This window comes from Pygoscelis adeliae, unplaced genomic scaffold (genome assembly GCF_000699105.1).
Source record: "Pygoscelis adeliae isolate BGI_AS28 unplaced genomic scaffold, ASM69910v1 Scaffold66, whole genome shotgun sequence".
Taxonomy (NCBI): domain Eukaryota; kingdom Metazoa; phylum Chordata; class Aves; order Sphenisciformes; family Spheniscidae; genus Pygoscelis; species Pygoscelis adeliae.
The window spans coordinates 11,015,670-11,042,468 of record NW_008825167.1 but is presented as its reverse complement, the minus strand read 5'-3'; the positions used below and the strand labels follow the sequence as shown (position 1 = coordinate 11,042,468).

The 26,799-nt window shown below is 38.1% G+C and overlaps 1 protein-coding gene across 1 annotated transcript in view; it reads right to left on the bottom strand.

Moving 5' to 3' along the window:
- Positions 1-26,799, bottom strand: part of EVC2 (Ellis van Creveld syndrome 2) — a 78,453-nt gene that overhangs the window by 16,317 nt on the left and 35,337 nt on the right. Inside the window, exons 9-15 of the mRNA XM_009328846.1 lie at positions 24,063-24,387; positions 20,881-21,120; positions 18,559-18,734; positions 12,818-12,977; positions 11,088-11,545; positions 7,871-8,075; positions 6,441-6,563 (exon numbers count right to left, since the gene is read on the bottom strand). Of these exons, the coding sequence (XP_009327121.1) occupies positions 6,441-6,563; positions 7,871-8,075; positions 11,088-11,545; positions 12,818-12,977; positions 18,559-18,734; positions 20,881-21,120; positions 24,063-24,387 (1,687 nt within the window). The remainder of the gene's footprint in view (positions 1-6,440; positions 6,564-7,870; positions 8,076-11,087; positions 11,546-12,817; positions 12,978-18,558; positions 18,735-20,880; positions 21,121-24,062; positions 24,388-26,799) is intronic.

The following is a 26,799-nucleotide window of genomic DNA, read 5'->3' as shown; positions in this document are numbered from 1 at the left end:
CTGTAAAGGTCAACTGTAGTCTTTAGACACTGTATGACTTCCTGTTGGCACAAGACCCGATTTTGCCCCTCAGAATATCTTTGCACAAATCGAGATGGCATGTACTCAAGACATTAAAACCTTATTAGCTTTCTATTCATGCTAATCAGAATTATACATTACTGACTCTATTCATGATTAGTTTTAAAGGACCATGTAAGGAGACTTCCACCAATTTTTCAGATCCCTAAGATGATAAATATGTAACATGATGCCCCTGAATTTTCTCTGGAAATTTTATTGATAAGGGACCTGCTAAGAGTGATTGTGTATCATACAAATTCTGTTATCCAGTAGATAGAGCTAAATTTAAAATGCGATTTGGAACCACATATGCTTGTAATACTCTCATTCGTGCACATGTGATATTCTCCAAAGTCTCTATTACATCATCTGGAATGCCCTTGAATGCAAGAGATGGAAGGTTACCTTCAGAAAATATTTCCTACTAACGTGAATTAAGCCAATTACAACACAAGAGTAAGAAATCATCGTAGAGACACAAAGTAGAGGCAAGATTCATTTTCTTGATATCTTTAACAAATCTCCATCTTAAAAGACACACGTTGTCTGTCAACATTACTCTTAATCTAACAAATCGATCTTGAATAATACCGATGTGTGACACTAAATAATAAGTAAGCATATGGGTTACAAATAAACATATGGGATATTTGGGTTAGGAGGAGAATTCAACTCAGAGATCATGCTGGAAATACGGTAACCAAACTGCTAAAACCTAAGCTGTTATTTTTGAACTTGGGAGGCAGAGATGTCCACTGAAAAGCATAAGAGATGGCCAAAATTGGGAGTTTATGGAAAAAGAGCTGAGCTGCCTTCCAGTACTTGTTAAAAAAAAGTAGATGATATTTACCTTAGGATAGATCCAGAAATATCCATTGCTTGTTACTATGTTTCAGTTTTCAGTAGGAAAAAATTCAATAATAGTAATAGTAGTAGTTTTTTATATCTATCATCTACGTTCTTTGCAGGCAGGCAAGAAACCTATTAAAGTGAATTTGAGGCCTTTTGATTTCTGTAGAATGCATCTTACTGAAAAGCAAGTAACGTTAGCATCTTCCATTTAAGCTCACAGTCCAGCAGTTCACAGGCATTCGAAGGTGTACACTGTACTCTAGCAGCACCGATCGGAAATCAAAGATAAAAACTTCCGCAGAACATCCTACAAGTCACAACTTTGATATAGATTGCACAAGACAGCCAATCCCACCCCAGCTCAGCTTTTTGGGGGAGTTTGTTTGTTTGTTTTGGTTTATTTATCTTGTCAAAGCAAATTTATTTTCAAAATCCAAAGTGTTATTTCAAGATATTCTTATGAGCCAGTGACAGAAGACTAAGGCCTAGAAGCAAGACTATTCCACACCTCAGTGCCAAGGTAAATATTTAAAACAAAAATAATAATAATAAAAAAAGTCTTTCTTCAAAAGCCTGTGCACAAGACTAATTTCTCAAATAAGACACAAGTTTTTGTTCTGAAAGGCACATTGATTTAATTGTTATACTACTGACCGCTGTGACACAAGACAACGTTCTCAAAAGCAATTAGCAATTTTCAGAGCTGTATTGTCTGACTGTCCAGTTTTTTAAGGTCTCACTTGTGAAGTTTCCATTGACTTGCCCTCACCCCTCTTTTTGGCAGTGGAAAGTTGTTGCTCTCTTAGGTGATTGTTAAAGAGAGGATGGAATGGAAGTGAGTCCTTACCAGTAAAACAGACACGTTAACAAATACCAGAAGAAATAGCTTCTAAAAGAAAGCAAGGAATTTATATCCGATTCAGCCAGCCACTTAATACTTCGCTAACAGCAGCTGCTATCTAGCAAGGTGTTCAGGGAGATGCATCGCTACAGCTGGCATCACTTTAAAGCACAATTCATGCTAGAAATGAACCAGCCTGGACAACTAATGCCACAAGTCACCTTTCCAAACTTCAGCAATGTTGAGTTTTGAGTTTACTTAAAAGCAGGAAAATGAAGATGGATGAGAACAACCAATGTTTTTGTCACAAGAGACTAAATGATTCATATCATGATATTCATTACAATAGCACCTATTCAAGGAATGGAAAAAAAAAAATCAAGCAGACCTACCTGACTAGAAGTAAATAGGTCCATTTTCAAAAGAACTAATGCTTGAGAGTCTATGTGATGCTCCTATTCAACGTATTAGGGCAGCTTCCTAACTAACAGAAATTATTACAACACTACTAGCTTGCATGAGTTATGACAACATATACACACTGAGGAGCTGGTCCTTCTTTTCTTCCAGCTTTTATTTACATGTCTAAGATACTGCCTGCCAGAATACACACATTTTTACAGTCTCTCAAAAAAGGGGAAAATATATGCTTGCAGTATGATTTGTTTTATATGACAGAAAATTAGTAAGTAATATCTGAAGGCTGCCTTTGTGGTTTAGGAACAGGATGTGCCATAAACCTTTAAAAATGCAGATAAAAAAAATTACACAAATGTTTTGACAGGTGTGCACACAACTGAATTTAAAGTTTGCTTCTTTCTTCACAGGAGACTCAGTTTCAGACACAAGGATTTTAAATGAATTATACATACATAAAATCTGGGGATGAATGAATGAATGAATAATGAATAGATGAATGAGTAAATGAGTGATCACCTTTAGTGTAAGTTTGAGCCCATTAAAATGAATAATGAATAAGGATGGAAATGCAGTTTGACAACTCAGAGTTCACTTATAAGGAGACACAAGAACGTATATTTTAATTGCAGCTGAATTACAGGGCAAAAGAGATGACATTGATGACCGAAACACTTAAACTTTTGTCAACCACTTGAAGTAACAGGAAGCTTATATGATATGTTCAGTATATTCCATGAATCATAAGATTTATGGTCCAAACTGAAAAACTAGATACTATTTGCATATTACTAAGTACGAAGCCATACGTTAAGCATGCCCGAATACATGGAATGACGTTCAGCTTTATCATTCAGCATCTATTCAACATTATACAATAAATTAACTGCTCTTAACCAAACAAAATGTTGCATTACTCAACTGGTACTACTATCTACCCCTAGCCACTTGAGTTTCTTTCTGCCTCTTGTCAGCTCTGAAATCACAGCTCTGCAAACAGAAATACATTTGTGAAAATCAAAGCTTGGAAGTAGGCCTGACTTCCGTGTGACATAGAAGGTGACTTCAGTAGAAACTGGATCAAGTATTGATTACAAACCAAATTATAACTGGTTATAAACTAATATTCCCTGGCCATTCTTGAAGCCTTTTATCATATCAAACAGAAGACTGTAAAATACTGCTTGACATAATATTATTTGAGCGTCAAACTACTTTGGTTATGATGAATCAGCTCCCGGAGGTCTGAACATTTGCTGCTGATTCCACCTGAAACATCCAAACTACACAAAAATTGTCAATGCTGTAAATACACTATGATTAGTCCATTGCTTGAAAGCACTGACTTCTAAATTCCACATTTAGTTCAGACTAATTGCTAACTAGTCTCAGTCCTAAATATTACAAATAAAGGGAATAATCTGAAAATGTACTTGATTACCTGCAACTCTGAAGACATTTCTCATGCAAGTCTCATTATTGTTTCTCTTTAAGCCCGTCAGGGAAAACAGACTGAAGAATGTCAGTATTTTTACCATTGTGTTTCTTCTGAGATAGGTAACTGCTATTTCAGAAAGGAACAGCTACTTCCTCACACACAAGGCAGCTCAAAACAGCTATGAAACACGAAAGAAGTAGATATAGCCTGCTTTTGAGGATTTTCACAGCGAAGTCAATGATAGTCTTGGGTGCTCCAAGACTAGGCTTCAAACTTCTTGCCATGGCCCCCCAGCTCACTACCTCCTGGCTGAGTTGTTCTTCTCTGTCACACCTGTTCTACAGTGTTACAAAACACATCCTGCTGCTGCTTTCATAAGCATTAGCTGGAAACCGTTTTACAGCCATCCTGTAGTGAGACAGAACCCACGACACTGTGTGAAGTCTGCAGGAGAACAGCAGCAGCAAAGGCAGAAATACAGCAGAGCTGTATTGCTCCATTGTCCTTTTTCCCTGCCTTGAAATGGTTGTGCAACTTCAGATGGTTAATTTTGAGTCAGATGATAAAAGTGTTCACATTAATGCAAAATTTAGAAGTGTAAGATTCTAAATGAGGAACAAGGTAACAGATTGCAACAGCCAAAAGAAAGAAACTCTACTTCCGTGATCAGCATAAGGTTTATTGCAATACTTCTGTGTCCTAATGATAATGTGAGAACTAATGATTTTCTTTAACAATAGTTTAGCTTCCTTATTGGGAAAAGCCCAAAGCATTTGGCTTTTTATAACTAATCTGCAGCCATACAATTAGAACAATACAGGTATGCCAGATGGTGCATATAAAACTGAAACAATGAGGCTTAGAGAAGCTAACTTTCCAATTTTAAAACAAGATTTAAACAAAAATGTAAGGCAATATTCATACCAAACAAGTATTCAGTACCTTTTGTAATATAAGAGCTTAGCCCATACTCCGTGGTACTTTCAAGTAACAGTACACAGGAAAAAAAAAAAAATCTAAATCTTGGAGGTCAGAGCATTAGGTATTGCAGCCAAAAGTTTAAATACCTCCATTAAAGGATTAGGGCATTCTTGGACCACAGTTATTACATTATTTAAGAGTGCCAGAACACACTTGCCCACTTGTTGCATTCTTGCCCAAGCACCTGCTCTCACTTTCAAAGACTGTGTGCTGGACTAGATAAAACATTTGCTTTTATCATCTGCAACCAATACTAACAATGTGTTGCTCTCACATAAAAGTGAAATTATTTCTGAATAAACATGTTGACCCAGTATTTTTCATTCCTCAGGATACAAGTATAAAAAGCACAGGAAAGACGTGTAAAAAACAGAATTTTGTCCAAATTGGTACTAAAATTGATATTGCAATCATTTGTGAAACTATTTTTATCTACCAATTTTAACTACCAATGGCACCTGCTTGTTCTGCATAGTTCTTATAGCTGTGCACCACCTATGTCTAACACAGTTATCATTGTAACATTCCTCTGATATACAAAAGTAATACTACCCATACTTTACAAGTGGGAAAGAGAAGGCGAGAAAGGTTAAGGAACACGAACAAGACCTCATGGAACATCTGCTGGCAGGGAAGGAAAAAGTCTCCAAAATCCCATATTGGCATAGGCCCCACTCATTCCTTAAGGATTAATTTCAGACTGGGGCTGTGTGCCTTTTGAAAGATACCCACCAGAATCAAGGCTCCCTTTCAATAAGCTCTGTACAAATAAACTCATCCCCTACCCAAGAAGTCTTTGGATCTAAGAACCCATTTCTGGGTTTTCAGTAGCATCAGGAGAGGTCCAAGAACCAAATCTTGTTCAACCAAAGTATGCAGTGAAGCACCTTCCAGCAATGTGCACTCGCAGCCCAGAAAGCCAACCGTATCCTGGGCTGCATCAAAAGAAGCGTGGCCAGCAGGTCGAGAGAGGTGATTCTGCCCCTCTACTCTGCTCTGGTGAGACCCCACCTGGAGTACTGCGTCCAGCTCTGGAGCCCTCAGCATAAGAAAGACACGGACCTGTTGGAGCGGGTCCAGAGGAGGGTCACAAAAATGATCAGGGGGATGGAACACCTCTCCTATGAAGAAAGCCTGAGAGAGTTGCAGTTGTTCAGCCTGGAGAAGAGAAGGCTTTGGGCAGACCTTATGGTGGCCTTTCAATATTTAAAGGGGGCTTATAAGAAAGATGGGGACAAACTTTTTAGTAGGGTCTGTAGCAATAGGACAAGAGGTAATGGTTTTAAACTAAAAGAGGGTAGATTTAGACTAGATATAAGGAAGAAATTTTTTACGCTGAGGGTGGTGAAACACTGGCACAGGTTGCCCAGAGAGGTGGTGGATGCCCAATCCCTGGAAGCATTCAAGGTCAGGCTGGACAGGGCTCTGAGCAATCTGATCTAGTTGAAGATGTCGCTGCTCACTGCAGGGGCTTTGGACTAGATGACCTTTAAAGGTCTCTTCCAACCCAAACTGTTCTATGACTCTATGTTTTGAAAGCCTTACTAAGAAAACCACAGGATCTAGCAGAGTCTTGCAGTCATGCAGACGCCAAGCCCCAGAACCACTGGAAGAAAAAAGGGTGAGACATGAAATCAGTTCTGTAACTAAGGTGCAAAAATTAAAACATAGCCTAAACTGTTAAGCTTGAAATACAACATCTTGACAAAATGCATGCAAGAATAGAGAGATGCATCATGTCACTATACCTTTTTTATCTGGTTCTTATTCACATTGATAGAAAACTGTCATTCTTTAATTACTAAAGATCTAGGTTTTGACCTCACTACAGAAAAAGTTTGCACTTACCTTACTCAAATTTTCATCTTTCACCGAGTCTTCATAAATGAGAATTTTGTCCTGTAAAGATTTCTTCAGAATATCTATCTTACTTCTATTCCTGGATCCTGTTTTTTTCATTTTAGAATGCTGCTGTAAGAAGATAAGCACAAAATGCTTTATTTCTAAGAGGTATTATGAGGATGCTAACATTAAGATTATTACTTGCTATTATTGGCAGATCCACCAATTAATGGAACACTTGGCAAGGACGACTTTCACTGAGAAAACATTTCTAAAATGAAGGTGCTGCCTACTGATTCAGAAGATTCCTTTCAGACATTCAGACAAAGTTGGAAATTTCAGTTTTAGTTTCTTTCAAGCAGAATTATGTATTCACCCTTTCCATGAAAAATGCTAGCACATAAATCTGATTTAAAACAAGCTTTAGCAGTGATAAGAAGATTTTAACTGATATGTTGTCTCCTCAGTATGGTTAAAAATGAACAAAGAATATTAATTTAAGAACTACATTGTTTTCAAGACACAGTATATGAATGACAAATGAACCATGATAGTCTTAAGGGGCACCGTTCCATGTAATCAAATTATTCTTGACCTTTGTATTTCTTTACAAGAATATCAACTAAGTATAATGTACTTTTGGGGAAATTGTAACATCTGTTCAACTATAAGGCTTTGCAAAGTCATTTGCCTTCTTTAGTACTTTAGGAATTATTAGGGTTTTGAACTAGGCTAATTCCTAGTACAATTAACCCAAGTTAGTTTACACATTTAGAAAACATAACTGAACAAAAACAAAGCAAGGGAAAGTCCTCCTTTTTATGATGGTATCAGATACAATTCATACAGGAAACACTTTTTTTCCTCCTATTTAAGAACTGAAAATAATTTATGATTCCACAGGTTTTACATTTTACTGAAGGAATTAACACCCCTCACCCCTTTCCTACATGGACAAGACAGTGTAGGACATTCCCCTAAAAAAACTCCCTAAATCTTTCCTTGATTTAGTGCCAGATTTAGTACTGTGTAGGGGCTGCCAGAGAAACCTCAGTTTGGGCTGTAAAAGACCCAATTTGTCCCTGACATTCAGAGCCAGACTCAGTACTGCTCCGATTTTTGGCATTTCAGTTGACTCTCCTCAGAGATGCAGCCCCTTTTGGCCACCCATCTACTTCTTTATACCTATGCCTTCTTGGGAAAGCTGGAGGACATGCAAGCAGCAGAAATACGCAGGCGCACGTGAAGAAAATATTTACCCAACTGCTACCCAATCAATTATCATTAAGGTCCACCGATCCACGCAGACAGAAGCATGCACCACCGTCACACCTATGGAGAAGCTATGGACCCATATCTGCAGCCGAGGCCAACAACCTGCGGATACACCCATGAACCCCTTGCACATCCCCGCACTGATCCCACATCGTTCCCACCTGTTTACTTGTCATTGCTGAATTCTGATCTACTTTCAGCAGTTCTGTGTTCCTCCGCTCCACTTCAAAAGCCTGAAGCAAGGTTCTGGTTCTTGTCTTAGGCCAAGCCAAGCTGCTGTCCACCTGAGAAAAGCAGCAGTGCAGCTCTTGCCTCATTCTAAGCAATTCCTCTTCTGATAGTGAGAGGGGTAAACTTAGAAGCTGCCTGTTAAAAAAATGAAAGCCATTTGGTGTTCAGCGATATAGACAATTTTACATAAAATGTAAGAGACATGCACACAAATACTTTACATGACAATGATCATCCTTTTTTGTCTTATTCATACATCAGTTAATGATTCCACACATAGGACTGAGCTGCTCAGTACGTTCAAAATATCCTTGAGGATACTTTAAATTCTGCATACAGAACTTCGTGGACTGTGAAAGTTCATTTTCAAGGGGAAACAGTTCTTGAATATTTAAAAAATAAATAAATAATTTCTAGCACATTTCCTATCCTTCCACCTCTTCAGACAATATAAACCCTGAACTTAGGGCTGAAATCGAGATAAAAGCTTCCCGTAAAGCCTCCCTGTGCTGTTTCCCAGCACTTAGCAGACACAGCTACTGAGAAGGGAAAAAAATACAATAAAAAAGTATCTCTTTATAATAAACTCATATATGTCATCCCTTCCATCACCAAGTCACAAGGGTTCCACCTGTACTTTGTAAAAAAGCTTTTAGCAATCTGAACAACACAGACTATATTTTAGCAGCAATTTGAATCCCTCAAAGTTCCCATTTTGTAGAAGGTTGGTTCTCAACACAGAAGTCTGGGGAACTGATCCTCAGGTCAAGCTGAAGTTGACTTAAAAAATAAAGCATGCTAAAGCCTAAATCAATCTTTCAGTTGTGACTATCCTTAGACTACATTCATCATCTTACCTTGTGACTGAAATATTTCCTTAAGAGTATTTAATAAAAAATAGCATAATTTTTTGTTTGGAAATTTTCTCTATTTCCCAAAATATGTATTTGTATTTAAAGCATGAAGAGTGTATTTTTAAAACAGTAGTTTTCTTTTAAAAATATATTATACTGTATGTTCCATTAGGACTGATGTTTTTATTCAGTATATCACAGGCCTATACCACCTCATCATTTCACTAAATTATTTCTGAGTTTAGAAATCCTTATTTCTGTTTACTGATTCAGCTAAGTACAGCTAAATTCTAAATTAAAACATTTTTAATGCATAAAGTTTTTCTCTTCAAAAAATTACTTTAAGGGAATATTACTCCAAGCAAGCATTTACAGTCTACTTAACCATTTCTCATGTTGTCTTAGACTTTTAGAAGAAAATTCATACAATATATATCCATATATACAGTTATATAGACAGAGATATAAAAGAAAACACAGCAAATCACAGTTTTGTCACATCCATGTTTAAAAAGGACTTTAAGCATTAATGATCTTCATAAATATTTTGGACTAACTCATGGTCTCTTTGATAAGCAACAAAAATTAAAAGTTATCATTCAAAATAATTCTTTGCGAAAACTAGACAGCAGATGAGAACATAAACATGAGAGCTGGCATCTGTCATAGAAATATCAAAATTGACAGACAGTGGACTGAACACAAAGACAGTGACAGATTTTAAGGGGCTTTTGATAGAACAGTTGTGCAAATGCTGCTTTTTTAATACGTATTTTCCAGCATTTTACCGGCAAAAAAACCAAACAGCTTACTGTTGCTGTAAATAAAGATAGCATTTAACAAATACAACAGGCAACACTGCAGGCTGGAACACAATTATCATGGAATTGTAAGTTAGAAATAGGAAGGACCTGCTGGGTCATACAATCTACTTCCCTGCTCGTGCAGGTCTGCTCGCAGCAATATAAATAAGAGACAATAAGACAAGCTAGAAACTACACTGAAATGGCTTATATAAAAGTATTTAAAATGCTGAATAAAATACAAAGGCCTTGAAATTAGAATGAAAACAAGACAAATGGATTTTTTTTCCTTTAACAAAGCACACATGCAATGGGCAAGGTTTCTTTTCATATTTCTTTTATATGGTTTGACACTGCAGCAGGCAAACTTACAAAGATGCTGTCTGGACAAAAGTGCCCATGCAAATCTGTTTTGCTTTAAAGAAGAGGTATGAAGGAGAAACCTTAACTAATGCTTCTTTTTTTCCCCCCTCTGTTCAATTTCTCATGCCCAGTCCATTTTTTCCAGGGGCAGACAGCCTAATATAGGTTTTCCTGTTCCAGTTGCTTCCCCTAAAGCTGCAATTTTGACAGAAGACTATTTTTTCATGTTCCCATGTCTAACAATGTCTGTTATTAAATGGACATTGTATAGGAAATGTAGTAGTGTAAATATTCAGGTAATACAACAACTAGTCATAAACGTACTTGAAAGCTAAGAAGAAATGTTAACAAATGGTGCAAATCTCTCAGGGAGCTTGCTGCCCAATCTCAGAGGCACCACGCATGTCAACTCTTGGCTGTAGCCATGGTCTCTCCCTGAACAAAGTCTCCCAAAGGCCACCACTCGCTTTCCCACCTCCCCAGGGTCACATCATAGCAGGCAGTGATGGCCAAAATGCGTGTCCAGGGCCAGCAAACCTCTCTGCAAAATCACCCATGCCATGACACCTCTCTGGCTGGGGGCTTGGTGCAAGGGACACTTTGTCAGCAGGCCAGATTGGCCAAGTCTGATGCATGGAACCATGAGCTGGAGAGGTACACTACTGTGCTGTGTGTTTATGAAATATGGGGAAATACTGTGGCAGAGCTAAAATGAGCACCCGATGAGTAAGGCTTGCCTTGTGGCTGGAAGGAATATATCGAAATTGAACGTGGGGCTAATTAGGCCTGACATACTAAATGACATTTCCAAAGTGCTGGACCTCTGAGAACAGACTAAGAATAATAACAAAAGATGTGCAAGTGAAACCTGACACGGAGCGAACAGAGGTATAAAAAACACTCCACCTTTTTACTTTCAAAACTGCCATTTCCTGGGATTTCCACTGCAGTGCTAGGAGTGCTGGCTCACCCACTGGCGCTGCAGGGGCTGAGCGCCTGTGAAAAAATCAATTCCCAAGTGCACAATAGAGAACTGACCATTAGGACTTATACCCAGACAGGTGTGAAAACTCTTAGTTCATCTCTATTTGCAAGAATAACTAAGAAAAGGGTACAGAGATACTTGCATGAATACTGATTGTTCCCAGCTCCTTAATTTTTTTTGTTCCAAAAGTCTCATTTCCAGTTCTTTTCTCAGCTTCTGCCCGGTGAGCTGAAGCAGCTCTTCAGCAGCCGTGCTCTTGTCACGCTCTTGCCTCTCAAGCTGTTCATGTTTAACAACCATCTCTTTTTTATGCTCCTCCACAGCTTCCAGCAGGAACATCTTTGGCACACTGAGCTTTACCAGTTCTTGCACAAATACTCCATACTGAACATGTTTAAGCTCTTCAACAGTTTTCTCTGTTAGACTAAATAGAAGCTCTTTCAGCTCTTCACTGGCCTCATTGTCAAGCTTTTTATTAAGTTCTTCAAATTCAACGGTGTGATCACTCAGAATATTTTTCCAGTGGTTCAGGTAGTGAGTGACCTCCTTAGTAGTTTTGAAGGCGTCTCCAAGTGACAGCTGCTCCTTCCGATGCTCTTTCTGCTGATTCATTTCCAAAAAGGAGGAACAAGGTTAAGAGAAGGAACATCTCAAATTCTAGCTCTTTAAATATGTATTTCATAGCAACGCAAAATTTCATACTTTTGTTTTTCAGTGTTCTCAAAACTGCTTTTCAGCGTCCAGAGACCTACCTAGCCCTTGACACGATGGTTTTGTGTGCACCTAGCAGGCCTGTGATAATTCAGCTTATTGTTAGATAGAAGGGCTAACACCTAAACAAATGCATGATCTTGTGGTTTGACATAATCCCAACTGGCTGAACTGTAATGATCTGGCAGCATTCCAGAAGTGAATCTGGATCAAATACCAAGGAAGAAAAGGAAGAAAAAGAAGGACAAAAAAAATTAAAAAAAAAGAGGAAAAAAGGGTTGTTTTTTTTTTTATTTTATTTTCCCCATCTTACAGCATGCAACAATTCCATTGGAAAGCTAAACCAAAGCTACCTATACTGAGAATAAATACAACAAATGAAGTCTCCATTGTTATACCTGCTGTCTTTTCTTGCACTGATATCTGTTAAAGAGCAGAAAACACTGAAACACATATCCCACAAAAGGTAAAATTAATCTCACCTAACTTTGGTCATCTAAAGAAATATCACCTAATCCAAGACAGTTTTTTCTACATACTTTAGGCAGAGAAAGATAGGGACCTTTGGATAGCAACTCCCTTCAATTTATCTCAGATCACCTGCAAGTCATCTTCCATTACGAGATGATTTGGAGCTAGCCTTGATTTTTAGATGGCTGAGGTTAGGCGACATGAGTCCTACCACAAGCAGCCATAGGTACAGCATCTTTTACATAGTTTTGTTTTGTAGCTGAATTTTAACTATACTGTAGAAGTCATTCGCATGACACGACACACATAGCCAGGAAACCCACAGAAAACGACAACTGTCACAGATCTGTGCCATCTCCCTCACCGACTCCAGAACTTCAGTTGGCTTTTGCCTGTTTGCACATTACAGAGGCTTGTCATAACCCCCTTTGACAGGTTAGACTAAATAGAGGGCCTTCACAAGTTTCTCCAGTTATATTTCTTGCAGGTTTTTCTAAAAGAATAGCTATTAATTACCGCATAATTAATACAGCACCTGGCGGTACACAGCTAAAAACAACAGACACTTATTTTCATCCGTGCTGCTGGCAGTGTTGACGCCTGTCCTAAGAACTACACTTTATTTTTCAATTAATTCCATTTTTAATTCATGATAAGCCCAGTGAAAATAAATATACTGAAAATAATTACCTTTTGTAGCATTTCCCGCCTTCGCTTGGTAATGAGTTTCTGGTGAAGCTTTTGCTTTTCTTGTTTTAAATCATGATCAAATTTCTGCTTAACAGAATTAATTTCAGCCTCGGCTCGGTCCAGCAGCACTCCCAAATGACTTTCAGGTAGATGACCTGCTCTGTAATAACAGTGTTTGAAGCCTGTTACCCCAAATTCTTAAGAGCAAAAGGATATTAGAGGCAATTAGTACCATAATAAGGCTCAACAAAGTAGACACACAAAATGATATTTGTTTCTTTAGCAGTGATACCTGAGGGGATCAAACAAGCAAGTGGATAACGGAAAGATAATCTCAGAGATGAGTGTAGAATTGAGGCAGTTTGTGAAGGTAGAGTGAAGGTGTATGAAGAAGGAACAGGAAGAAGGAAGAAAGGGAAAGCAAATGCAAAACCAATTACATATCAGTTAGTAATGTAAGCGATATTCAAATGAGACATTTTAAGCCTTATATATTATTCATAATATTTACATTTTTCATTTAATGCCCCTGGAATGCAATTCCAGATGTCTTTTATAACTCCTTCTCCTCATTAGAAACAATTTTCTCTTTAAAGGATGTAATCTAATCAAGTAAAAACAATTAAAAATTATTTTAAAGATATAAAGCAATCATATCCATGAAAAGATTTATATTCAGATTTCCTATTACATTTACATCATCAGAAAAATTATAACGATTTCAAACTAATCGTGAAAGACAATAATCTAACAGAGCAAATTCTCAGTCTTAAGCACACAGTGCTTTCAAATGTAAGTTTAAGACTATGGTCTACCTCCAGTTGCTACAGTATTTAATTTCAAAGAGTAAGCAAGATCCCAACCATGACTGCAACAGTTAGAAAAACCTCCTCCTCCACAAACTCAAATTGAATTTCAAAAATTACCTGCTATTACATTTACACCAGAAATTCCCCAAATCCTTCTCAGACAACAGAAGAATAAAAGAACATCTTAATTCAGACCAGGCTGTTGGACATTTGTGAGTCATAATTTCTAATATTAAACACAGTGGACTTCCAAAATGTGGGGTCAAAAAGGACAACATGGAACTTTGAGTAGAAAGTACCAATTCCTGACCTGAACCTGCATGTTGTCCAAACACTTTCTGGCTGCAATAGAGAAAGATAGATGTGCTGGTACCATCCAGCCAATGAAAGATACAGGAAAAGCCATGCAACATAGAATGACTAGAAGATTATATATACCTACCTATTCTTATGATATATACCTACCTATTCTTAGGATGAAGAAGAAAGAAAAAAAAAAAAGTCTACATTATTTCAGTTTCAGGTTGTTGATTTATTTTTAGATCCAATATGTCCACAGCTCAAACTGAAGGTGATGCAGTACTGTAAAACCTATCTCTTGATTTATTTGGAATCTACTTATTTAAAAATCCCAGATAACAAAAATAATGGGCAAAATGCCTACCACCACAGAAGTCTATGGGAGTTTATGTGGCAACTTACTTACATTAATCAGTATTACAATAATTCCTAGAAGGCTCAATCCTGGCAAGAGACCTTCATTTCTGGTTTCATATAAATACAGTATAAAAACAATTACAGTATTAGAATTAAAAGACGTCTTTGTTCCCGAAGGACTCTGAACTGAAACACAAAATAAGAGGAGAAGAGAAAGATAGTGAGACAGTATAGACTGTATGATAAACTGCTTGGTCTCAGCATACCAGACATCTAATCACTGAAGAAATGTGCAGGCACATGTTTAGTGTCTTTGAACAAGGAGAATTTTAATGAAGGAGAATACTGCAATAATGACAAGGATGTTTACAGGGAGATCCTCCGAAATGCAGCAAGCGCCATGGAAGGAACAGAGATGAAGTGTGTGGCCAACAGCAGCAGTATCATAGGTCAATCACAGGCAGACCTTGACTTCTCTGTACTGAATGAAAGCCAACAAAATCAGGAGAAAGTGTGAAGTGAGGGCACTAAAAGTAAAAAGTAGTAGTTTGTATTTGATGCTATGGAGAACTAAGTGATGCTGGACCCCAGCAAAGGAAGATTGTTTTATGACAGCTAGAGAAGGCACAGGAGCGTCACTAAAACATAAGGGAGATAGGTGTGAAACAGGAAAGTTGTACCAGCCTGGATGTACACAGAGGCTGAATCACAGCACTATGCAGAGACTATACAGAGAGAACTTGCAAGACGGTGCCCACGTTACTCTGCTTCAGATACTTCAGGATTTCTCCTGCACCTTGAAAGTGCCCAAAACCCAAACTTTAGGTAAATAATTCAGAGCAATAAATGCTCTACATAGCAAAGTGCTACAAACAGAAAAGGTTTTAAGAGATTATTAGAAAATTTTATACTAATGCATTACTGCTGGAGGCATTCACTTTCCAATACCAACTCACTGAAAGGTCCAGCAGGATACTGTTCAGAAAATTACTTTGCTTATAACAAGGTCCATATAAACTGAGATTATTCAGAAGAGTAAGTAAGAGACCAATACGAGATATTTTGCTTTGAACTTTCACGTCAAAGTTAATCAATTGCCTACTTTAAAAGCACAGATCACAAGAAGTGCTTGAGGTCTTATAAAAATTAAAATTTTGGGAGGAATTTATAAAGGAGCTTGAGTTGTTCATACCTAGCGAGTCAGCAGAAATGGATTCAGTTTTTAAGATACCAAAGAAGGAAGAAAACTTCTTGTGAACAAGCAGATACTGGCAAAAGAACGATGCAACATGTTACAGCTGCTGTAGTTCAAAAACGTCGAAAATCTCATGCCTCTGGGGATAGCCGGAACAACCCAGGATAAATACTGCCTCAAGTATTGCCCTCCTGCCCATTTATTCTTTAAGGGAAAACGTATTGCCCTCCTGCCCATTTATTCTTAAATGTCAAGCCTAGTTAGACATCCTTGAAATCTATCATTACGGATTATATTTTAAAACTTGCTTTCCTGCCTTTTGGCACTGCAGTCCATGGATTTGATTTCCAAAGGCACTGAGTACCCACAGCCAGTCCTGACAAACGGGACATTTTATTTAAATACTATCTTTAGAAAGCCCAGCTTGAGAACTGGCTGCTCTATTTCATTTAAAACGTTCACAACCCTCCCTAGAATGTTTGGTTTTATTTTGCTTTTTATAACCTTTGTTTCTGGCTGCACAGAATCTTTTCCATGCAATTTGAAATTGCCTTGCTATCTGCTAAATTTTAAACATCCTACTACGCTCCATTTTTAAAAGACCTCTCTCCTCATCATTTATCTGCTGGTTTATGTATTCCTGAATCTGTTTATCTATGATATATCTAATCTACATCTTTTCTCAGTTTCTCTTCTCCCTACAAACAGTTCTGCATTTTAAAATTCCATTTATGACAGTAAGTTTAAGGCACGCTATTAAAGCTGGACACAATAGATTAAAACAGATCTGTGTCTATACTTAAACAAGCAGATTCAATGCTAAAGTGAAAAATAAGAGGACATTATGGATACAAATGTAAAGTACCAGACATTCAGACCAGACTTCTCTTGCTGCTCAAATTTTAATGCTCTAATTTGTAAATATTCCCTAAATCACTTTATAATTACAAACTGAAATACAAGCCTACCTAGCATAGATAATAACTTCCTCAGGGTTTATATTAGGATATTTCAGTTTGCCTGTAGAAAAAAAAAAAAGACTAGCAAATAATCTGAAATATTACATTCTGGAATTTCATAATCTCAATAGCTAGAGAATGAATAATAACATAACAGTTTGGCCAACATTTGCCTGAAAGTCCTGCTGCAGCAGGTGTGGGAAGTTAGAGGAAAATAACTAGTTCTAGTCCCAGAAAGTCAGATGAGATTGTTTCTCAACAAATGCTGTCTCCAACTATGGACAAGTTTCCTTTGTCCGCAGAGAACTATGACCATTGCATACTCTGAGAAGTTTAATAGGGGAATGCTAGAAAAATTAATTTTTCATCTTGGTAATGATGCTTGTTGGTTTTGGAAGTTTTTGGGTAGTTTTTTTTTTTTTTTTGGTACATTTTTGGGATGAGATCCATGAGGTCTTGGATTACTAATACTACACGTTCTCTCTGTTTTGTAGTTGATCTGTTTTGTGACTGTTAGGTGCAATAACAGGCACAAAACAATGAGTAGAACCTATTTTTCCAGCCTGAGAAGTCCCAGTTGTTCGCTGCAATGATTTAAGCCACGGATGCAGTGGTCATACAGGTAAGAGCTTCTCACGAAGGCATTTCACATAACCACAACATCTGTGAAAACATCTCAGAACTTTTCTCACAATCCGATTCCAAAGAGCGGCATGAACTGATGGAAGGGAACTCTCTGTGAAAGATGTACCTGGATTATATTTCCTATGCCAAGACATTTATTTTTGTCTTTGAGCCACATAGCTGCAGATGTTTGCAAAAAAGGCAAAGGGTGCAAGCATACTGGAAGAACCTCTCTCTGATCAACAAATCTTGAGGCTAAACTTAGGGTATGATTCCAATGAGGCAGCACACAGGACAATCAAAAAGAAGAGCAAGGAAAAGTTACAAAAAAAACCCAGGTAAATGACTTTATCATAACAACAGATGCAATCTTGGGTAGCTTTTAACAGACTTCCTGCTTCCTAATATTAAATTACTTTTAAATTAAGTCAACATTACGAAAGAAAAACCACAATGTAAAGACTGATATTTATACTTGTTCTCTTAATGCATGTTCCACATGTTGTCAGTGACTGACACTAATAGACATCTAAAATATGCACATAAAGCTGCATGCACAGGATCAACAGCAGCAGTGCTAGGTTGTTTTCCTGCCCACTAACGTATTTTACTGCACTGGTGTGCTCCTCAGTAATCTCTCTGTATGCCAGACTAAGATATGCCACAGTTCTCTGGGTAGCAGCAAGAGGTCTCTCAGTGCTCCACATTGCCACGTAATTTTAAATAACTATGTGTCTGGTATGTCACCATTTCTATCTCTCTACCTTGACTATGAGTATCCTCACATAGAGTACTTGAATCAGCCTGGATCTGGTGTAATATCCCAAATAAATTAAATGATTGTATTACAACAGTCCATTTCCAGATCTACTTTTTACTTCACCTGACCTTTACTTTTTAATATTCCCTGCAACAGATGTATTTTCTGCTAGTCAAGATCCTCCCCAGTTACATTATTTATAAACTTAGTCAATTTTCTTTAGAAAATATTCATGCTTTCGAGTACATCCAGCTCCTCAAACACATTCAATCACAAGTGAATCAAAATAGGTCTTTTCTGTTAAATCCAGATATTTGCGCGTAAAGAACCCAGACAAATGGTCTTAACTGGTACAGGTTGCAATGGACTCTGGTAGGACTTTTCATATGATTGAGGACTATTTACATGAATAATAGATGTATAAGGACATTGAGACTCTTACATGAGTCTGGTTCCCACTGAAGTCAGAATTACAAACAGGTACTATACACGTTCCCAGCAATTCATCTCTGTGCTGTACAAAGTGGACACAAACAACAAAGCCTCACCGTAGTGTCTGCTGGGATATTAACTAACAAAGTCACCAGTTACAAAATATTTTCTTAGAATTAACTTAGAAGATAAAGTTTTTATACACCTTTCCTGCTAGGTAACACAGACAAAGACTTTTGAAGAGTATTCTATTGTCTGAGCTAACGTAGTCAAATGGCTGCTAAGAAAACAATTGAGATATTCACCTTTCCATCTTATTAATGAGACTTGATATCTGGGTTGCTGCTGCATTTATAAGAGCAGAGGCTTGAGAATCCCTTAACTGTATCTTACTTATAAGATACTCTCTGTAAGCAAATCTTCTATTCAGATGATATTTCTTGCTAGCTTGCAAAAAATCCATTAGCTCTTCAATGTCTCCCTACAGGAAAGAATGTGAACAAATATATTTAATTAGATGTAACGTTAATTTCAGCTAACACCTGTGGGTATCAGACCAGATTTGTTCATTAACAGGGCAAAGTTAAAAAGCTCTTACAAGTGAAAAACAATAAGCTTATATCAACTTAATGATTATGTCAAATTATGACTGTTATTTCAACAAAACAAAATAAATAATGGCTGCGCTTTTGGCCCAAATACCTCAATCTTGTGTGTACTCTCCTGAATAGTCAGTGCACCTCCTGAGAGCCCTGAGTTAACAGGTCATTTGATCAGGTACCCACAATTAAACACACATGCAACCCTACCAGTGTTAGTAGAACTGTTCCTGCTTAAAACTATCTACAGGCTGAAAGGTCTTCTTGAATTGGGACCTGAAGACAGCGTGTGTTCAGTAACAGCAGTAAGTGGCATCATGTCCTCCTTTTCTCCCCCTCCCCCCCCTTCTCTTTTCTTTACAATATGTTGTATGATTACATAAATAAAGGGTAACATTTTCAAAGGTGTCTAAATTGACTTCAAAGCCAAGGATAAGTCTTCCACATGTATCCAGTACAGCATGGGGAAAGCCAAGCCCGCTGCACACAGGCTGGCTCAGAAGTTCCTGCTTCCAACAGTGCGGAACAGAAAGGGCTTAGGTACCTACAAGTGGGTCTGGTAGAGACTGGAGGTAGGCGCACAATGGTCTATAGCAGACATTCTGCTAGCATCAGATAGCCAAGATGAGGTCTGATACTTAGGTGACCCATGTCTGAGCAGCCAAAGCATTGTCAAAACTTCTTTCACTTGCTCTATCTTCTGCTGGCTGCTCAACTGTCTTTTGCACAAGTGCTTGCTGCATCTACATCTGATAATGGCCCATGTGTGGCTTTTCTGTACTGAGATCTGACAGTGCATCTAGTTTTAGGAGTGGGCCTTACATGTTTTGACATCTGCTTTCCAGATGTTGCTTTTTAACCTCCAGGCCCTCAACCTGTAGGACCACAACAACCATACTCTTCTTCAAGAAGCAGCCAGAAGAACAATTCCCAGAATTTTTCGAATCTAGAACACTAACTTTCAACAGAAATGGAGTAAAAAAAAACCCCCAAAACCCACAATCTTGAGGAAAAAACTCAAGCTATTCTGTTGCAAGAGACTTAAAATGTAACTGAAACCAAAACTAAAGTTCTGAACATACCCTTCATCAGCATCCCTGACTGCGTAAGCTAGAGATACTCAACCCCTCAAAGTACAAAACCATAGCACTTCAGACATAGTATAATTTCAATAATCTACACATTTGGATTGCAGGGCTCAGTACATCTTCTGAAGTACAGAAAAGCACTTGATGCCTAGGGGGTTTTGAAAATGCCTATACAGACAGGCATCCAAAGGTACTTATCATTCATTAGACAGTGTCTGATCTGCTTTAGAAAATGCCATTCATAAAATAGATTTAGGTACCTAACTGTTCTCTTAGTTGCCCAAGTCCCTTTATTTGGGCTGAAATTACTTTTGAAAATGGCACTCTAGCATTTCTGTACCATGCTGAGGGCCCCATTAACACCAGAGAGGGTAGACCTGGAACCAGAAGTTTGCTGCACGAGCACAAATCTGCTCTCAGACCATCCTGTGGGGGAGGGCTTAGGGGCAGAGCTGCACCAACAGAGCTTTCAGGAGCTAAGCAGAGCTCCAAGATGTGCAGATGTATCAAAATATTCACTGCAAAACTGGGGACTTATATTACACAATTTCCCACTGCATGGTGTAGACATGTTTTCAAACTTGTTTCTTCTGCATGATAAAGGTGAGCTACTAGTCTTATTTTCCCTGATCAGTAAAGACAAGCTTTAAGCACTTGGGTGCTTTGGAAATATTACCCATGAAAACAAAAGTCAGCACTAAGCACATAATGTTATGGCAAATATATTTAACTCACTGTTGTAGAGAAAGGCTGTGCGTATGCATCAATATACAGTTGTGTAGACGTTTAGATGTGGATAATGATGGCACTATACTTTTTAAAATTCTTCCTAAGAAAATTAGTTATAAAAGTGATAACATTTATCCTGAAACATTTCTCTAAAGTTACTGCGGGTTTGTATTCTGTCATTAGGTTAGGAATGGAGTTATCATCCTATTACCTGTATTTTAGAGTAATCTTCCACTAATGTTTTAGCTGCTTCCAACTTCAGTTCTCCCTTGAAAGTAGCATTTGTTATCTGTGTAAAAAAGATACTATGGAGCTCCTTTCTCTGGGTAACAGCCAGCTGTCTATAAGCTTTTGCATAATATTCCTCCTGCTTTACCAGAAGGAACCTCTTCAGGAGGTCCCGCTCCAGTCTGTGAAGTCTATCCAGAAGCCTTCTGTATTCTACAGCAGGCTGCAGAGAAGAGAGAAATAAATAAATCTGAAGTGATTTTCAGTATTCAACACATTTTAAAGCATCAGTGCTACTAGCTCACACATACTTTACGCATACTCTGATTACTGTCTTTTCAGGTTTGAATGAAGGATAATACTAAATCAGTGTACACTTTCCATGGTTTTCACCTGTTTGGAATGACAGGGGTTGTACAGCTGTCAATCTCTAATCCAGATAACACTTCTAAGGCATAATGAAGTCTTTTTGAATTTAGAAGCATTATTTAAGATAAATTATACAAAACGGCATGAAATTCAACACAAAGACTATACATGAAATGAATTTCTTAGGTTTCATCAATCCTGAAATCGTATTAAAATTGAATAGACTCATATAAGTCAGAACAATGAAATAACAGTAAGCATTCATTTTAAAAACAATATAAATTAGAAAAAACTATTCTACTACAAATCTCTCAAAGTTCTTATTATTGGTGACCTACTTTATCTATTGGTTTCTACAAATTAATCCAAAAGCATCGTTTTAGAGTTACAACAATGGAGTAGAATTAAATGGCAATTAATCTAAAAGCTTCTTTGCAAGAAATACTTTCTCATAGTTCTCCAGTAAGACTTACATATTCATAGTTTTAATCTCAGATGGCATAAACTCATTACAGAATAAAAACATACGTGTCCCACAGAGCAAAGAATGCTTCTAATGCCAGCAGAGCTACCTAACAGTAGCTATGTTGGTCTTGTTCTAAATTTCATACTATTTATCTGGGGATAACTGTCCTCTGCACCTCACCCCTCATTCCCAAGAGACACACTGCAGATGGCAAATAATTAATCAAAAAGGCAGGGAATATACATTCTGTGTTTTGGCTGAGAAGGGGAGGAGGTTATTGCTCCAGCTGTTTTTCACTGCCATCTCTTGGATGTCAGTACACCACCTGGCAGGAGCACAAGTGTGGGCCATCTCTAGCACTCCAGCACATCCTTTCGGACCAGGTTCCATGGCAAGTACAACAACAGGTCCTTTCACAGACAGGAAAGTGAACAGCAAGATGTTAGTATATGATAAATCTATCAGGACAAGTATTGCATTGGCCTTAATTCTTTGTTTGATTCCTACCATTCAAGATTTCCAATATAAACCAGACTGAAGCAATACCAATGTATTTTGTGCAAAGAAAGGCCGCTTTGCTGAGAGCATATTTAGTGTGAGTTCACATACTGAGTTTCAGCCAGGCCCCTCTCTCTGCAAAGGTAGGATTTATCTCAGCGAGGTCTAAGTGTTAGACATCTAGTCTAGGCTCCTTCTATAACCAACAGAAGGAAAAAGACTTCTGCAGAGTACAATTCACCTCATCCTTAAAAAGATGTCCACAAGTATCCCTTCCTTGCCATCTCCTTTGACTTTCTAGCACCTCTAGTTCAGGATGTTCATATCCTACAGATATTTGAAAGCTCCCTAGAGTCACAATTTAAAATTGACCTGGAAACATCAAAGAAATTCAACTGGCTCACTAGACTTGTGCCATCAACTTTCTCTGCACAACAGCCTGATAAACCAGAGTTCTTCCTGAGGGCCTCAACATACTGTAGTACCTTCGATGGGTCACGCTCAGCAAGAAACTTCTGTTATGAAAGCCCTTAACAATTATAGGTATATGATATGCAAATAAAAAATGGTTTTAAAAAAAAACAAAACCAACTCAGAAGGCCAAAAACTTAAGCACTGTCTACAAAGAGAGCATACACAAGTAAGGAATATACCGGTCTAAGGGATTATACTCCTAACATAACTTATTTTGTCTCTATAATCAAACTGAAACAGACAGCTGGAAACTCAGCAGCATCACATTCAATACCCATGTATCCACTTGTGCTCCAGAAGCAAAGCCCCACTTCGTAAGTAACGAACTGCACTATTTATTCCCACCAAGTCATCCTCTTAATATGAGTTATAACATTAGACAAGCATGAAACATTAACTTGGGTAATTTAGCATTTTAAGCTTACAGAGGTGAAATAGTAAAAACTTAACAGAATCCTCTCCAGCCACATGAAGTAAAAAAAAAAAAAAAGAAAAAAAAAAGGCAGGGGGGAGATAAGTTTTATTGTAAACAGTCAATGTACTTGAAAAAAGACATGGAAGACTGGAGCGTAATTTTGTACATGGGGTGTTGGACTGGTGACCCAGGCTCTATTTCCAGCCAGTGACTACCTATGAAATCCTGGGTAATGATACCCATTCGGACAGAGATCTCTGAATGAAAGTGACACACATAAGCACTAAGCCTTTACTCAAAGGAAGACTCTAAACTTGTAAAGAATTATACTCTGCCTTAAATTATTTATCTCACTATTATTATTATTTATCTCACTAGAGGCTATTTCCAAGAGAAGTCCACTCCCTGCTCTGCCTAACATATAGATTGTTCTGCTTGCCTTCACTCGGTTTGGTGGAAATCGGCCTTTGGTTGTGCTTACATTCTCATTTTCTTCAAAATAAGAATATAAATATTGGAGCCTTTTTACCTAGATTGTAAGGTTTATGATGCAGAGAGTTTGTTCTGCTCTGAATGTGCAAAATACTTTACACAGTGTCTGACTGGAGTTCTTAGAACTGCTGCAGTAAAATATAGTAAATAAAATACACCACTTTGCAAGAGTTTAAGTGACTATAAAAAAAAAAATCAGGGTAATGACAACCTTTTGTTTTCAGGTGTCACAGATTCTCTTGAGATGAATTCATTTTCTGGTGTCGTAAAACACAGTTTCTTAATAACAACTACCCTAATTATGACATCTGAATTTTTGAACACGTTTAAATTGTACAGCTTTTCTCTTTACTCTTCTAAGAGGACAACTCAGCCATTCTAGTCTAAAAGAGAAACCATCTATATAAAACCACATATCATGCAAAATAGCTTGATTTTATACTAGATTTACCTTTTCATTCATTTTCTTCATTAATTCTTCAGCCTCTTCATTTGCAGCTCTTGCTTTTTGGCATTGAGCCTCCATTTTCTTCCTAGTTTCCAGATTGCATTCGGCTGTTAAAGCCACCATCTTCCTTTCATACTCCTCCTGAATCTCTTTCTCCATTGCAAGAAACTGCTTTTTGAAAATTGAACTCATCCTCTTCTCCACATGAGGAAAGAGGCTGTGACTTAAGACCATGTTCTTCATCATCATAGCAATCACTTCTTTACATATCTGCACTCGATATGCCTCCAGATCAGCATCTGCCCGCGTCAGGCTGGCAACCTCCAAGCTGTAGAAAGGTAATCAGGACTGTTTGAAATTGCAGATTATAGAAAATTTCTATGAGAAAACAAGGATATCTAGATTCATTCCATACATGGTAACCGAATGACAGTCAGAGAAGTATAGGAATATCACAGCATGCGAGTTTACTAATCATGATAGTAGTCATTCATTAGAAAACAGGGTGAGCCAACTTCTACTACAGCAACTTCAATGAAATATGTCCATTCTTGCATTTCCATTCTAGACAGAAAAAGGAAAAGCTTTTCTTTAAAACTCAAAACATTCCCTCAGCTTAAAAACAAACAAAACCTCCCACCAAAAAAAACCCCCACCAACCAAAAAACCACCACCACCACCTCTGTTGGGAAGCAGATGAAGTGAGTATCTGAATAGACTATAAATTTCACTGACTTTGTAAAATTGTTCTAAACTCACTGACCCACCTACATTGATACATCACTGCTTCATGTTCCGCGCTGGTGTATTCCCTTCTCTGAAGGGAAGAGGGGAGAGTGTTTTGATTATGTGCCAATACAAATAAATTAAAATAGCCAGTATCTCTCTCTCATGAACCTTAATAGAGTTTTAGAAAAGAGATTAAAACCAGTGGGAAATACAATTTATTTTACAAAATGCAATAAATGTCATGTTGCATATGAATACATTCTCATTGTCCTGGTTTCGGCAGGGATAGAGTTAATTTCCTTCCTAGTAGCTGGTACAGGGCTGTGTTTTGGATTTAGGATGAGAACAAAGTTGATAACGCACAGATGTTTTAGTTGTTGCTAAGTCATGCTTACACTAGCCAAGGACTTTTTAGTTTCCCATGCTCTACCAACTGAGAAGGCTGCAGGTGCACAAGAAGCTGGGAGGGGGCACAGCCAAACCGCAGCACATAAACTGGGGGAAGCTGGCTGGGGGGGCCGCTGCTCGGGGACTGGCTGGGCATCAGTCGGTGGGTGGTGAGCAATTGCACTGTGCATCACTTGCTTTGTGTATTATCATTATTATTATGATTACATTATTATTATTATTATTTTATTTCAATTCTTAAACTGTTTTTATCTCAACCCACGAGTTTTTCTCACTTGTGCTTTTCCGATTCTCTCCCCCATCCCACCGGGTGGGGGGGAGTGAGCGAGCGGCTGCGTGGTGCTCAGTTGCCGACTGAGGTTAAACCATGACACTCATTTATCTTTAGAGTTAATTAAACTGGAATTATAATTATTCTCATTTCATATACTATACATATTTACTACTGTAAATTCTATAGCTTTGCCTATTCTACACTCAATTCAGGATTGGAGAATTAGGTGGGTTTTGCCTCTGCATGTCAATTTACATGAACACACAGCACTGTATGCTTCTGAATGTGGATTAAGTACACAAGAATTTCTTTGTGACCTACCAAATACACTTTTAAGAGCTTAAATCCATTCTTTTTTCAGTTAGGCTAAATTATTGGTTTGATTTGTTCCATAGTCAAACCTTAGAATAAACTTCAAATCCATAGCAAAGATCTTGGCAAGATTTGCAAGATAGTAGAATGATACTACATTCAGAATGGTATATATCAAAGCATGCAAATCTATAAACACTTCACCTTTTCGTCAAACAAACTTTCCTTTCCTTATGTAAGCAAATAAAGTTTAACTAAATCACTGCCCCTCTGTTAAACACAGGAGATGTATTTTCCCCATTTATAAATCAATGGGATGGAATTAAGTTGTTTTCTTATAATGACTCGAATACTTGAAGTATTTAGGAGACATTAGCTTAAGCTCTGATAATCTATCACAAAGAGGCAGAGAGATTTTTCTGTTGCAGTCTCTCAAAACCCCAGAAACGCACTGGCGATGGCCATACTCATCTTGGTGATCTGCTGCAGGGCTGGCTGGTTGCAGCTGCAAAACCTCCTCCATTTTCCCCCTCTTCCTCCCACACAGGAGCAGGAATCATTGCTGTATGGGGCCAGATCCCTGTGCCCGAAACACTGTGGGCCTGAAACATTCTTCGCAGTACTTTGAAGATCCCGCAAGAGCTAGTATTTTCTGTAATGTCCCCAAGACAACACAACAATCCAGCTTCTCTGTGCTGTGTACAAATGGACATTGCAGGCCAGCAACTGCACATACACAGCCTTCTTGGGTGGTGGTCAGCTACATCCACGGCCGAGTCCCCCAGGAAGCTGACCAGCTCCCTCTGCTTGGGGAGAGTCCTTCTCACTCCAGGACAGCGGGACAGACACAGAGGACAGGTGACGGCAGGATCAAGGGAACGGGACACTGAAGCAACACAGCAAGCACTTTAACTGGGCAGTGCAGACGCGTATTTTCTATCTTAGCCTTTCTGTTTACAGAAGTCCTAGGACTTTTGCTGACATAGCCAGCTAGTACTAAGCTGTTTATTTATGACA